The sequence below is a fragment of the Amphibalanus amphitrite genome, unplaced genomic scaffold, assembly GCF_019059575.1.
Source record: "Amphibalanus amphitrite isolate SeventyFive unplaced genomic scaffold, NRLGWU_Aamphi_draft 001399F_arrow, whole genome shotgun sequence".
NCBI lineage: Eukaryota > Metazoa > Arthropoda > Thecostraca > Balanomorpha > Balanidae > Amphibalanus > Amphibalanus amphitrite.
The window spans coordinates 104,160-119,290 of NW_024882892.1; the positions used below are offsets into that span (position 1 = coordinate 104,160).

General features: G+C 50.1%; 1 protein-coding gene across 1 annotated transcript; it reads right to left on the reverse strand.

The window, feature by feature from the left end:
* Positions 1-10,647: 10,647 nt before the first annotated feature.
* LOC122372775 (retinitis pigmentosa 1-like 1 protein) lies at positions 10,648-14,821 on the reverse strand. Its single transcript, XM_043350334.1, has 5 exons — positions 14,698-14,821; positions 14,094-14,325; positions 13,580-13,730; positions 13,158-13,250; positions 10,648-12,613 (listed from the first exon to the last, which is right to left on the reverse strand). The coding sequence occupies exons 2-5, from the start codon at positions 14,261-14,263 to the stop codon at positions 11,057-11,059; spliced, it is 1,971 nt and encodes a 656-aa protein (XP_043206269.1). The 5' UTR covers positions 14,264-14,325; positions 14,698-14,821; the 3' UTR covers positions 10,648-11,056.
* Positions 14,822-15,131: the final 310 nt, after the last annotated feature.

The following is a 15,131-nucleotide window of genomic DNA, read 5'->3' on the forward strand; positions in this document are numbered from 1 at the left end:
TCAAAATATTACCGATGCATTACTCTAGACTGACACTGTACGATCGATTGTTTGCTTGGTCCTGTTGAGAAATAAAGGAAGAAAACTATTCGGGGTATTTTTGGAAATTCATAAGGTGGCTGTGGATTGGTCATCTCAACCAACCTGCCGAGCGCCGACCATGGATGACCTTGATCCGTCTGTCACCCCCGCTTACCACTGCATCTGAAGCTGCTGCCATACCAACGTTTTATGTAGGTTGTTTGCGTTTTCATAAAAGGATGCTCAAGACATGATGTGCCCATTTTGAGGGTTTCGGCTGTCGTCTGCACTTGGCCTTCACCCATCCCGCTCCATCCTGTACAAGTTCGCACAATGTCAGCAAGGACCAGCCGAGAAACAATCCCAGGAAGCCGCCAATGTCGGCCATCAGATCGGTTATGGTATATGAGATGGATGTCTCCAGTACCTTCCGAATGCCCGCTGGCTGAATGCGCAGCTCCACGTCGCTGCTGAACAGTGCCTGGCCTGGCCGAGCAGATATAGTGTACCTGTCCCGGACGCAGGCGACAGGGCAGCTGCAGTTGCTTTCCGATGCGGTGAGAAGTCCCTTGAAAAGTCTGTAGGCCTTGTAGTAGCCAAAGTCGGTTGCCAGGCACAGCCTCTTCTCGGAGTTGTGAATACGCTCCAGAGTGCAGTTCATATCGGCGAAGAAGCAGTGTCCTTTGCAGGTGGCCTGGTTGTAGTCGGGATCGGTCACACACGGAGAGCGGCGCAGACTGGGGCGCACTTGTCGGTAAGTCGTTATAACAATGCTCGCAAAACGTGTGTCGTTCATAATGACATATGTTTGAGCGAGCGGTAGTGGCTCTCCCCAGAATGTGTCCGGCTCGTGTAATAAAAACTCGAAAGCCTTCCCTTGCGACATAAACTCTGGCCGCATTTTCAGAAATATGAAGGACCACAGTTGATCTGATTTCAAAGAAAGCTTCGCTGTCGCGCAAAGTCCACCTGATAAATAGTGAACTGATGCCTTCCACGAAGTTCCGAAGAAATCTCGATATTCTCCGGGAGAATCTGTAGGCATGACGTTGTGCAGCATGTCGTCTAACTTCAGTCCCGCCGTCCAGAAAAACTCCAGCAGCGTTTTGTTGCCAAGCAGTGCACGTTTTTGCTCTTCGGTGCCCTTGTTCATGATTGTGGCGATGGTGGTGTTGATGGTAGCTGCCGGACAAATGGTGAGGTAGGGCAGCTGGTTGTCCTCCTCCCAGTGGGTGCTGGTGGAGGTCGGCTCCGCGAGCAGCTGCTGCACCTTGACCACCGACATGGTGACCCAGGCGGTCAGCAGGAGCAGCACCACCGCCCGGCGGACCAGCACGCAGCAGTCCAGACCTCTGACAAATGACGTCACGCAGGTCACTCCAGTGCTCTTTTTGGAATGTTCTGCCGGCTGCATGGTTGAAATATCCAGAAGCATTGACTGGGGCCTCTTATATTGGGGAACATGTATTGCTCCTGAAACAGAATTATTTCACGATTAATTGATGGTTTACGGGAAGATGATTGACAGTTCGATCAGCCCAATTATGTGATAAATTCTCAGACTCATTTATCGTAGTCGCATATATGTATTGTTAGCCCCCCTCCCCCCAAGGAATATTTTTATTGTTCAGCGCTTATAATGAATATTATGTGCTGATAAAAATTGGCTCTTCAAAAACATGCAATATTCACAAGTCCCTTTTGACGTTTCGAAAGAGTAAACAAATAGGCTCCGGTGTCACAAAAGAATTCAGAATACCGGGCGACAAACCAGAGTAACGGTTAATCCTCGCCGCCCGAGGGGGTGCCGCCCCCCATAGGTTTTTCGCGATAGCTCCGAACACACTGGCGATAGAGAGCTGAAACTTGGCACACCTGACCTTTGATTCAAGCCGGATCTTTTGCCACCAACCTAATTTTTGGGTCAGGTCAGGTCACTGACCTATGACGTCATAAGTGAACCTCTGCACGGTCTTCAGATGTCGCAACTTCGCAACGCCCTCACTGCCAGAGGAGATGTCACAGGGAAATGAAACTTGCAGGATCTAGTATCCATTATGAGTCTCACAACCTGTATATCTCGGATTTTTCCTAAAGGTCATATGAGGTCAGGTCATTTTCGTGACCTCACCATTATAAGTCAATGGGGAAAAATGAAAACTGCTATTCTGGCGCCGGGTACGATCTCCAACTATCTCAAACACACAGAATCCTGATTTGATGCACGCCTTGCAAGGTTAGATGCGTCTTGGATGCGTCAATTTTGCAATGTTGACCTTGCGTGACGTCATTCATGACGTCATCAAGGTCATATTAGTTTTTCGTCAATAACTCTTGATCAAATTGAGCTAGCGAGTTGAGAAAGACACCAATGGACTCAGGAAGACCTGCTGAATCGAATGATATGCGACATGACCTCTTTCGACCAACTTCGTGACCTGGGGGTGCTGACCTGACCTTGACCTGAGGTCAACACCCTAAGTTGACCTGACCCGAACATAAAGTATATCATTCGACGCGCCTGAGCAAGGCAAACACGATGCTGCCAAAATCGCGGCTCTGCGGCCGTTTTTGCGAAGTTATTCACTAAAAACTGAACCGTACCTTGGGGCACTTGACCTGACCTCAGAGGTCACCGGTTGACCTAGGACCTTAAAATCGGGTACGGGGACCCGCAGTTGCTTCTGTACACGAACCCCAACTCTAGCCGTCTGTCCTGTCCAGTAGGGTGTGTCACTAATCGCAATGCAAGGTGCTCCATCGATTTTATTGTGCTCCACTCATGTGTAAAGGGCGTGGCATTGTTTATTTCCCGCAAATTTTAACCCCCAGGCGGCGCCGAGGGAGAGAAGTTTACCCTATCTCACAACATAGGCGACCCTAGCGCCACTAGCGGCTGTTTGGGAAACTAACAGGCCGCTGACTGTATGGGCTTATCTCTGCTCTCTGTAAGCGCGTCTAGGGACAAATAATAGTATGGGCAGATTGCAGAGAGTGCTAGCTAATGACGAATACCTATAATTAATACAATGTATTGTCACAGGAGCCCAGGAACATTTTTCAAGTTGGGGTGCAAGCCCAAAATACCTGACATGACGCATATGAAATAGTAGCGTAGTCAGGAGGTCCCAGGAGGCACGTGCCCTCCAGTCCCCCTCCCCTATCGGTTTCAGAGGACCCCTCGGGTCGGAGGGGCCCTGTGGCACCAGTTTACCGCTCAGGGTCCATGCTGGCCATATTTCGATTCAGAAAGAATAGGGCTCATAACAGCACCTCGTGGGTCCAAAGAAGCCACACTAAATCAGAGGCGGATCCAGCTCAGAGTTTTTTTTTTTGGGGGGGGGGGCAAACCATAACAATTTATCGATTCTTTCCATGCATCGTCCATAGGCGTAATGTTAAAATTATGCCGTTTGGGGGGGGGGGGGGCAAATGCCCATTTTGCCCCCCCCCCCTGGATCCGCCACTGCACTAAATTGTCCATGAGGGTTACACGCCGGCTTCTGAAGGCTACTGGCGACCTCTGAGGGCCCTTTACCGGCCTCTTATGGCCCCTAGTCTGCCTCTGAGAGTCCTTGCCGACCCCAGAGGGGCCATATCTAGGGCCGTACACCAACCTGTTATCAGTAATGGCCTCACACCAATGTCTCTGACGGCCCCATTATGACGACTGTGAGACTGAGGGCCCTCACTGGTGCTTCTGAGAGCCCACCCGGCCACAAAGAGCCCTGCGGCACCAACTGACCTCTGAGGGTCCACGCTGACTATATTTCGACTGAGAAAGACCTCACAGGTCTCGTAAGAGCACCTCGTGGACCCCTAAGTAGCCACACTAAGATCTCCGTCAGGGTCTACGCCGGCTTCTGAGGATCCCATAACGGAGACCGTCAGGGCCCTCAGCAGTGCCTCTGAGGGTTTGCAACCGGCACCTCTGAGAGCCCCACACCAGTGGTTCTACGGGCCCATAAGGACACCACTGACTGAGGGTCCCCCACGCCAGTGCCACACCATTTATGCAACCCTATATTGGCGGCTCTGAGGTACCCACACCTGCGCCTGTGAGGGTTCCGCAAAAGCATATCTGACGGCCACCTACCTGCAACTCTGAGGGCCCTACACCGGAGACTGAGGGCCGCACTGGCGTCTCAGAGTACCTTGTCGATATCTAAGGACTCCACAGGGCTTCTGAAAATGCCGCCGGCCTCTGTGGGCCCCTTGCCGGTCTGAGGTCACCCCCCCCCCCCCCCGGTCGTTGAGAGCCCCCTGCCGACTTCTAAAGGGTTCGCGGTGCACCAGCAGCTCTAAGGGCCACACACCCACATGTAACGGACCCACACCAGTGTCTCTGAGGGCCCACAACGGCGTCTGTATTCTGTGAGGACCCTCACCGGCGCTTATGGCGCTTCACACTAGCACCTCTATGAGGGGACACACGGGCGTCTGTGAGGACCCCACACCAGTGCCTCTAAAGGCCCCTAGTTGGAGGCTCTGAAGGCCCTGCATCGATGATACTGAGGGTCCAACCAAAGGCACAACACAAGCCATTAGTCTCCTTCTGAGTCCCACACGCCGCCCTCCCACCATAGGCGGCGGAACGGGGAGGGCACCGGGGCACCGTGCCCCCTCTGATTTGGGTATTTTAACATTAGCCCTTTGGGCGTTGCATGGAAAGAATGGGACCAAAAGTCGGCAGTGCCCCCCCCCCCTTAATTGGGGGTGTTCCGCCGCTACTGCCTCCCACCGGAGCGAGTAAACCTGTATCAATCAACGACTTTACCACCGTTGTACGTCATAATGTTCTCATCACGCCAAATCAAATACCATCCGGAACCAAAATGGTCCAGTATAAAATCTGGCCTACCAAAGTTATGATCAAGTTCAGATAAAATCAAAGTGGGATGACAATAGCAGGTGTTCTCAAATCGATGCTGAATGAGCAGAAACCATTCACACGCAAGAGAAATATTTTGTGCTGATGTTTGTATAAAAAATAGACATGTAGGACAGGTCCATAAAAGGGAGGAGAGATCCTTAGTTCCTCGTTGCATCAATGTTGAGGGGGCGGCGCCCACACGGCTCTCAAGTTGGAGGGGGGAGGGGGTAAGCGCCCACGCTGCCCCCCCCCTGTTCTCCGGGGTCTATGCAGTGAACGACGCTACAAAAAAAAAAACATGTTACACCTAATAGTAGGCACTAACTATAAATATGTGCCCGTACGTATCCCGTCAGACCAGGACGGGGATCGGGGGTAGTACTATACAATATGTATACATTCACACAGGACTATTTCGTGCTTTAAGATGCATAACATCACATTTTCATCAACATTCTGAGTGCCAGACAAGCCAACAACAAGGCGTCAGTTCTGTAAAATGCATTTAATGATGATCGTAAGCTCACAAAGCATTGCGAGCGTGTTAGTTCAACATATTGCCGCTAGGGGCGCTGAGGTCGCTAATGCTGAGAGATAGGCCAAAGTGTCGGCGGTCGGCGCCGCATGGGTGTTAATGTTTGGGGGAAATGAAAAATGTCACACGGTTTCTACGTGTCTGGGGCACGATAATATCAGTGGAGCACCATGTTTTGCGAAAAAAGTGCCCAAAATGACACACCCTACTGTCCAGTAACAACCGATAGCATTGATATCGACTGCCGGTCCCTGTATAAGAGCAGCTGAGGTTTGCTGTGCGTGCCCTCTGATAGCTTATCGTTGTTCCCTGTGAGGGTGCTGGGACAATTTACTCAGGGTCGCTGTACAGTAGCAACTGCGGGTCCCCGTACCAATCTCTGCGACTCGTAACGGCGCACACGCTCGTTTTTTCCGCGACGCGCTAGCTCCACCAGGGGCGAAACGGCGACGGGGGTCCTACCCGCCCCCCCCCCCCCTCTCGGCCGGCGCGTATGTAGAAAACCAATAGGTCCGGCGAGGGTTAATTGATCAATCGGCCTTTTCAATTGAAATGAGCATGAATAAAGTGCCTAAAGATCCTCTATTTCGCACTTGACTGGAAAATAAGTCTGCTGGATAGCCTGAATTCCTTATTATTCTCACCTTCATTTGCTGTATGATTCGGTTGTTCGATGATCATAAAGGTAGACCTGATATTGCTGGTCTTCACCCTTCCCTGCTCTTCCACCAAATGCCGCGCAGTTGCTAGTTTACCGAGACCTGCTGCTTCATCACAGGATGTGTTTGCTTACACAAAGTGGGGCAGCCTATCCCCTGAGACCTACAGGAATCGACAACAACATTGGCTCTACGTGCTCCCTGAGCAATTACCTATAATATCGATGATTGTGTAAGGTACTGCTGACAAGTGAACGGCCTTTCCTATCATCGCACGGCACACACTGTTTTGGACTCATTCGAATCGCTGCATAACACAAAACAAAAACACTCGCTTAATGACGTCCAGTGTGATGTTATTCAACGAAGCCCATGAGTCATGATCATGTTTGTATTGGCTATTTCTTCATATACAAATAACCTGAGTAATGAACTAAGCATAGCCAACAGCTACCTGAGCAATCGAACCATTATTCAAGGTGCTCGTGCTGTGTAGAAGTGTCTGCAATGGTAATGCTACCCATGGCAGGCACGGATCCAGGGGCCTCTGGGGGCCAAAGCCCCAGTCTATCGAATTAATTTTTTTCGATAGGCGGTTGAGGGCATTTTATGGAAATGTGTATTTCTTTTAAGTTCATTTCATAACGATCTCTTGTAGTAACTCTCTGAATTTACATCTAACTCTCAGATTAAGTCACTTCTCTCCCTGAAGTCAGAGTGCCGCCCTCCAGGTCGAAGTGCCTCCCCCGTAGTAAAGTGAATGCCGGAGTAAATGTCGTAGTAGGTAAAGTATTAATGGCGGAAATTGCGGAAAATGTGCCGCCTCTGTGCTGACTGCCCCCACCCTATGGAAATCTTGGATCCGCCCCTGAACCGTGTCACTCTCTTCTTGGCTATATCACTCGACACCGAAGATGTAGCCAGTAGCGCTAGCATATCCTTCAGTCGCAACCTTAGCATTCACCACCGTTCACCGCTCGCCGATTTACTTGTCTGCAGCGACCTCTATCCAGACGGAGTGTGTCTGTCGGACACATTTTCCGCCAGGGGGCGCCCGTATTCCCCATAACGCTGCTTTCACTAAGCGGTAGGCACACCGGCAATCGGCATTTGAAGTGTTCACTGTTCCTTGCGGATACTACACCGTTCCGTGCTTCTATCCTCAGGATACTGAAATCCTTCTCCTCCACGCCGCAACCCCCTCCGGGCTGGACAGGCAACTTTATCTCATGTGGGCTGCTCCCTTGGAGCGGCACCGCTGCTCCCGAGGGAGCGCACCCCGTAGCCGGGTGCAGTGAGTGCCTTGGGGCTGGGAGGCCTGTCCTCTGGACGGGCTCAGCCCCGGCGACTCACTAGGGTGCCCGCCCAGACCAATGTCTCCCCCTATATCCTATCATCCTCCCGGCTCTGTAATGGTCCCATTGGACCGAAAGGGCCTAACCCAACACAAAGCAAAAACAAAGCAAAATGCGGATACTAACCAGTCCTGGAGCTTTACGTAAGTGTAGGGAAAATGTATCTTTTTCACATGATTTTACTTGCCTAGATAACTGAAACCTTGCTATGAATGCAAACGGCAAAAGACGCCGAGGGTGAAAGTCTTTTAAAGTAAGGTGCACGTGTATGTGTGGAAGAGGTGGGAACTGGGAGGCCACTTCCCCGCTGATTCATACCTCCCCTGATTCATAAGCCACGTACAGTTGTACATATTTGCGTCGTTTATATGCATACAGCTGCAACCTCATGGTGATGTTTGATTGCACTTTAAAAAACTATTGTGAACTGTGAAGCGCAATTAGGTTAGGTATAGAAAGTGGAGCCAGGTTGGCTTAGATATGCCCATATTTCGAGCTTTGCTTGATCAAACATACCTGATGAACGATATGTAAAACCCAAAATTTCAGTGAAACACTTGGGAAAACATAGTTTGAGATAAAGATCGGCGAAGTTAAAAATAATTGATATGCCTATCTTTGGGGCTTTCATAGATCCGATAAGCCCGATGTTTACCTTTGGACTGAACTAAGTTGCGTTAACGTTTGTCCATTCAATAAAAGATAGAGAAACTGTTTTTAACTTCGAAAGGATTTGCAAATGCTACAGCGATCAATAGCCATACACAAGCCTTAACCCGCGCGGGGCTGGGGGGGGGGTAAATTTTACCCCCCTCGCGAATTTTTGCAATATCTCAAAAACGGCGGCGCGCAGCGCCGCCAAACTTTCAGTACCTTTTCTTACATCAATTTGACACGTTCCCTGAAAATTTGAGCGAAATCCGTCGGAATTTTTTTGAGAAATTGACGTTTTAGTGACGTCATGTTCGCCATTTTCGCCTAAAAAACGGCAAAATTTCAAACGCCGCTAACATCTTCATTTTTAAAGGAATCAAGACGTAACAAAAAAAAGTTTATACGTAATTCTACTTTGTCTATCAAATGGCTATCTCGGTTTTTTGAAAATTCTGGATTTTTGCCCAAATGTTTCCAAAAAACTGACTTTTTTTGGGAAAATAACTATAAAATCCAAAATTTTGAGTGTATCGAAAAAACCGGAATATATGTCAGAGAAGTGGTCTATGTGCACCTACATACCAATTTTTAGAAGAATCGGTTCAAAAATGTGGGAGTTATTAAACATTTTATGACGTCACGACACACAAAAAAAATTGAAAAATGATTTTTTTGGAAGTTCTAGACCTCTTACGGAAACAAAAATAGGACCATTCGATTCGCCGTGAAAAACTGCATCAGATAGACGCCTTTTTAGGCCTTAACAACCAACTTCAAAATTTGACCTCACTTGACCTGACCTTGACCTGACTTCGACCTGAAATTCATCCAGAGGTGGTCCATATCACTTATTGAGTGTGCCTATTGAATTATATGATTAAAATGACCCATAAAACATGTGTCGCACATGCCCTTTTCTATATTTTGTTTTTGGTGACCTGACCTGACCTGACCTGACCTTGACCTTGACCTTTGAATGATATTGTATGCAACGAATATTGTCTTGGTAGCCTAAGAACACGTTTTGGGCAATCAGTCTCAGTCCATGACTCCATTCTTCGGCAACTACGGTGCAAGGCCGATACTGTAGAAACTTACAATTTGTACCCTTGACCTGACCTTGAACTTGACCTCAAAATTTAAATTAAGTACATGTTTTTAGTTGTTCGTGATGAGATCTTTCGATTGGCGTTTGAATTTTCCAAATCGGACCATTAGTTCGGGAGATAACAGGGGGGGTAAAATTTACACCCCCCAGCCCCGCGCGTTCGGCTGGAGACCCCAGCCCCGCGCGGGTTGATTCAATAATTTTAATAAGCCTCGTAGAAATGTCACGCCCTATTTTAACTAACTTATGTTCATAAGCTGCGTAAGTAAGTTCACGCTTTTTACCCCGACCTGGACCCCTCCACCAGCGATGCGCAGTATCCTGTGATCCTGTCAGCTGCCGATCACGTGATCAATGCTGGTGACAAACTTGTGACGTCAAACGACTCTCTGTGACGTCACAAAAATCTTAGAGGAATGCCGAGACCGCCGTCCCCAGCCCGCCCACCGTGGGGGAGGGGAGGGGCGAGGGGGCACTCGGGGGAGGGGATGAGGAGGAGTCACGCGTGACTTCAGGGTGACACTTGACCTGGCCGGCGACACTGCGGCGCGGAGTTGGTGGGTGCCCAGCGGATGCCACGTGGAGACACTTGGCCAATGAGGGTGGTAACTGTCCAACGGGTGCCTGCTGCTTAAAGGCCTCGAAAGGTGTTCAGGTGTTACGTAAGAAACTATAGGTGAACAGTCTATCAACACGAATCCCTGGAGTCTTGATTTAAATTATCGCCGATATCTCGCTGGCAAGTTATTTTTAATATGTTTGTGTTGCGTCACCTTAGTACAATCAGACATCTTAAGGGCAAGGGATGATAAGGCATTTATTCATGTCATATCTATAGATGGGTATTACATATTCACAGACAATTGAATAAAGATCCATCCGAATGTGACGGTATAAGCTGCATTTACCTAAATTTCACAAATATTCTAGCACTTTCTAAAAACAATAAATATCAAGATTCCGTGTTTCAACTAATACTTGTTTACCGATGCAGAGGAAGTTTCATATCCATCCACTGACATAATATCCTCAACGAGATGTGTTGGTGGAGAGGGGAGAGAGAGAGAGAGGGAGAGAGAGAGAGAGAGATTCATGTGGTGGGAGGGTTGGGGAGAGAGAATGGAGAGGGAGGATATTGATTTGATTTTGTGTAAGTGAAGAAACAATTATTAACAGTCAGCTAATCTGAGAACGCAGGAGTACTGTGGCGAAAAATATCTACTGATTATCTACTTGCAAGTCATAGGTGTCACAATCTATTCGCATAAGGCAATCCAATCATTCAACCAAACATGTATTCTGACTACACTCATTACATCGATGTAATTAACATTTACAACTCACATGCAAAAATACATACCAGGCATTGGCTATGTTTGTGTGAATGTGGCATCCCTGTTTCAAGTAAATAATATATCGGTTTATTCAACATGCACCTAATTTTTATCTACCTACGCTATTATTGTTGACACAGGGTTGCAATACAGGGTTACATTCTGTTACGTAATACAGCCCCTATAGCCTATATATAGCCATTTTCACATGGAGAGTGTTTTAACTTTTAATTGTCAATACAATACAATACCCTAACACGATACGACGAAGCTATTTCACTATGTCACAGCTTCCATTACATTACATAAGCGCACTTTATCCCTGAGAAGGTATGAGACGGCCTGAAGACAGCGGCGGCCGCGGTCATAGCGGCATACCCGTCAGCCAAGACGGGTGACCGGGATGGATGGAACACTCCAACTGTCGCCGATATTTGAGCACCATTCTGGCCACGTGCGCCGCGCCGGACACGAACTGACAGCCCCTGCCCCTGGCTGCTGCTCCCCCTGGCCGAGGTCAAACGGCGTCAAATGCCGGGGGAACCGGGGCGCTGGCCGAAGCTGGCTCCGAATTCGGCTCCGGCTCCGACGCCAGCGCTGAAAGCGGTGTCGCCCGAGCTGCATTTTCTGCGCCCAGCTCTGGCTCTTTGATTGCCTCTGGCTCTGCGCTTATCTGCGTGGCTGAGCTCGGGATCCGCTCTGTATTTGACTCAGGCCCTGCACCTGACTCTGACTCTGGTTTCTGCTGCGGTCCTCCCGCTGGCTCGGCACTTGGCTCTGGTGCTATATTAGCCTCCAGGTTCCCATGAAGATCGCAGCTTGTATCCGTCTTCGGTTCTGATTCTTTCTGTGACTCCAACTCCGGCTTTGATTCTGAGTCAGGGTAAGCTATCGCTGACTGTGGCGCTGTCTCTGACTGTGAGTTCGCCTCTCCCTCTGTGTATGCGTGTCCACCTTTATTCATGGCTGCGCTTCTATCGTCCTCTTTGGCTCCACACGTCTCTCCCTCTCCCTCTGTTACAACGCTCTCTCCTTCTCTCACAATTTCATCGCTTCCCTTTCCCATTGCGCTTCCCTCATGTGGCGCCGGACAGGAGCCCTGAACCGACGAGGCATCCCCCGCTGTCACGCTGTCCACCGACCCCGGGAGGTCAGAGGTGCCGGCGCCGGACATGTGCCCCTGGCCTTGGTAGCGCCCGACGGTCGAGGCGCACTCGGTCTCAGCCGTCGGCGTCGTCTCGGCCGGCGCCGTCGGGCTGTCAGCGGAAGTTGGCACCGTCGACACGTCGTGACCTTGGCTGACCCTGATCTCGGGCAGGCGGGACTCGTCTGAGTGGACCAACTCGTCAGCAGCAGGGGGTTTACAGTGCTGGAGACTTGTGTCTGCGTTCGACGTTGTATTGACTGCGTCAGACAGGTTGGACAGAAGCGCCACTCCTTGATCACCCAGAACTGCGCTGAGAATCGACGGCATATCTTGACCTTCATCCATGCATCCTGAACCAAATGTGGCATATTGACCTCCCTCCGCGCCGTTTACAGTGATAGGAGCTTCTTGATGTCCCTGCTGCAGTCTTCCTTCGGCTGAAGTGCCGGCTGTAGTAGCAGCAGCTACGCCTACAGCAGCATCAGCAGCAGTGGCTCCTTTGACCTCCTGCCCCACCGCCTGCCCTCCAGCAGCGCCCTGCTCGTTTCCCAGTGTCCCCTCACCTGTTCTTCCTCCCGCCTCGGCACCTCCTCCACTTTTACCGCTCTCCACCCGGCTCCTCGCCTCCGTCTTCCTCCGCGCGCCTCTCACCACCACATCCTCCGTGCCGTCCTCATCACTCCTCCGTCCATTGTCGACAGAGCGACTCTTCTGGTGGCGCGCGGGAGGCGGGGCCAGCGGCGGCACGCCCACCGACCGCGTGCGCTGCTGCTTGCGCTGCTGTTTCTGCTTGCGGTCCTGTTCGGCGAGCAGCTGCAGCAGCTCGTGGTCGACCTCGCCGCAGCCGGCCCGCTCCGGCATCCCGTACTTGTGGCGGATCGTGTTCAGCGGCAGCAGCAGCTCGATCATCTTGTGGTCGTCGCGGCCCTGTCAAAGAAAATGCGCACGATTTAGGAACTTAACTTCAGTCCATTGGTCAAACTGTGCTTTTCAGGGAAGTCTCTACTCCCTAATTCAGTCCGCAAGCTTTAGATGAGTTGGCAGCTATGCCTATCATCAGACATCTTTAGCCTAATTGTGTCTAGATTTAGCCTTCACACGATAACCAGCTACCTAATTCAGCGACCCACGTTCAGACCATCTCCATCAGGAGTCGTCGGTGACCTTCATGTGACGTGGATGGCGTTTCGCCGGCGCCGCCCTTCGGGTGACACTATGCGTCCAACGGATTCCCCGCGTTCTCGGATATAAATACACTGACAGAGTATCGACGCCAAGCCATCATAATAGCCGGACAGGGGACGTCGGCGAGACATGGCTGTGTCGCCATTGAAAATTGTGTTTTTCAGGCCAATAAGACATCAGTGTGACCGCCATTTGGTTATCATTAAAGTTATATGCAGATGTTTTATCATTAGTCATCCCAACGAATCGTATTCGTCGACGTGAGTCAAGGAGTTGGAGTTCTTACCTGGAACAGCATTTCACCCTCGAAGTCTAGAATCTTGTGTTTCCTTCCCCGCATGAGCAGTCCGACGACTTTGTCGTTGATCGAGCTGTACAACTGAAAAAGAGATATTGGATGTAAGCAAAAGAGATAAAATGAATTACCTCGATATGCTAAAAAAAAAAACAGACGAAGTTATCCCATTAGATAACGGATCAAAAAATACACGAGGGTGATTCGTTGCCCTCAGAAACACCCTCCTAGCCAGCAAATGGAATCGATGCAATTCCATGGATAAAACATTCCTGGATATGTCGGTTTATTATGAACACAGGGGAGCACGAGGGCCAAGTATGCTCTATACCGAACCATTCACGGATAGAAACCCGACGAGTATGGATAGGTAGATGTGTGTTAGCAGCCCAATGCTATGTCAATGCACTGACCCTGAACGCGTCGCCGAAGCTGATGGCGGCCCTGCCGTCCTTGGAGCGGATGCCGCAGTCGTAGATCATGTCACACAGCTCCACCATGTCTCCGATCATCTGAATCTGCGCCAGCCGACCCCGCTCGGCCGTCTTACTGCCCTCCACCGGCCTGAGGAATGAACAGGGCGCGCTCAGACGGCTGCTAAATGCGTAATGCGTAATGGGCGCACATGAGGAGAGATTACAATCTTGTCATAGACCTCTGTATCGGTATACAGAGGTATATGATCTTGTATATCATAATTGCAATTAAATACATGTCCTATTAGTCGATTTTATGCTTTGCAAATCCCTCAGCAAATCCTTCTCTACAACATAAATTAGAGTATAGCTAAGGGTCAAATGCCGATCTAACGCATTGTTCATTACTGTCATTGTCAGTAGTAGTACCAACTGATCCGTATGACGTATGATTCCGCAGCCCCCTAAGCAGATGCTCCCTCATCCCTCCTCATCCCGTGGCGAGACACACCTGCCATAGTTGGGGTCCTCTCTGGAGAGTTTTCGTCTGGTGCCGGCGCCTCCCCACTCGCTGAACGGGTTGATCATCTGGCTGTCGCGGTGTTCCTTGGCTCGCTGGTCAAACATGGACATCTTGGCGCCGACATCAGAGAACAGGCGGATTTTTCGTGACGAAGACATGATGACGTCACCGGTTTGTCACACTTCTGTGACGTCACAGGTTCTTGGTGCACGCTGAGAATCTGTGAAAGGTAAAGATAAGGCCTATTGTATGGCGGCGAGTCTTAAGTAGATAACAGGCAACAGTGAGACAAGATATTTCATTAAGCATTTAAGCCATAAGTTCATAACACTGTTCATAAAATCAAAAGCGCATAACGTTTTAGAGCTAGGCACAGTAATACGACTACAAATGCGTAAATCGTACACAGCTGCAAATCCTACACTCAAGCTCACTAACCTTTCTGACCTCTGACGTCCGAAGTCACAGCAGAAAATCAGCACCAACCAAAAGGTAGCGAGCATTGAGGCCTCCTCCGCACCCACCTGGTCAACTCCTGGCGTCCCAGTAACGGGCGTTATCTCGTCAGAGCACTGCGACTCCCTCCACCCACCTGTTCAACTCCTGGCGTCCCAGTAACGGGCGTTATCTCGTCTTCACTGTCACTCGTGCCGCGCCAGCTACCACCGGTGTTGTGCGCGACACAGCGCGTCTCCGCGGCGACTGTCGAAGCGCAGATTCGTCCGTCGGCGACGATGACCCCCACTGACGTCACAGACACCTATGACGTCACCGGGAGGCGAACATTCCTGGCCGTGCTCCGGTAGCTGTTTCGGAATGTGCGCTGAGGTGGCTGGCTCCGATAGGGATTCCGAATGAAGCATGTGCTGATGACGTCACAGATTTGACTGGGTTCTTGACATACCCCGACAGAGTTTTAGTCGGTGTGAAGTGACGCAGGTTTCTTTATTTTTAACGCGACATTTCTACTTCATTTCCGAACTGCTGATCAAACATCATGTGATACAGACGATACTGACTGTCTCA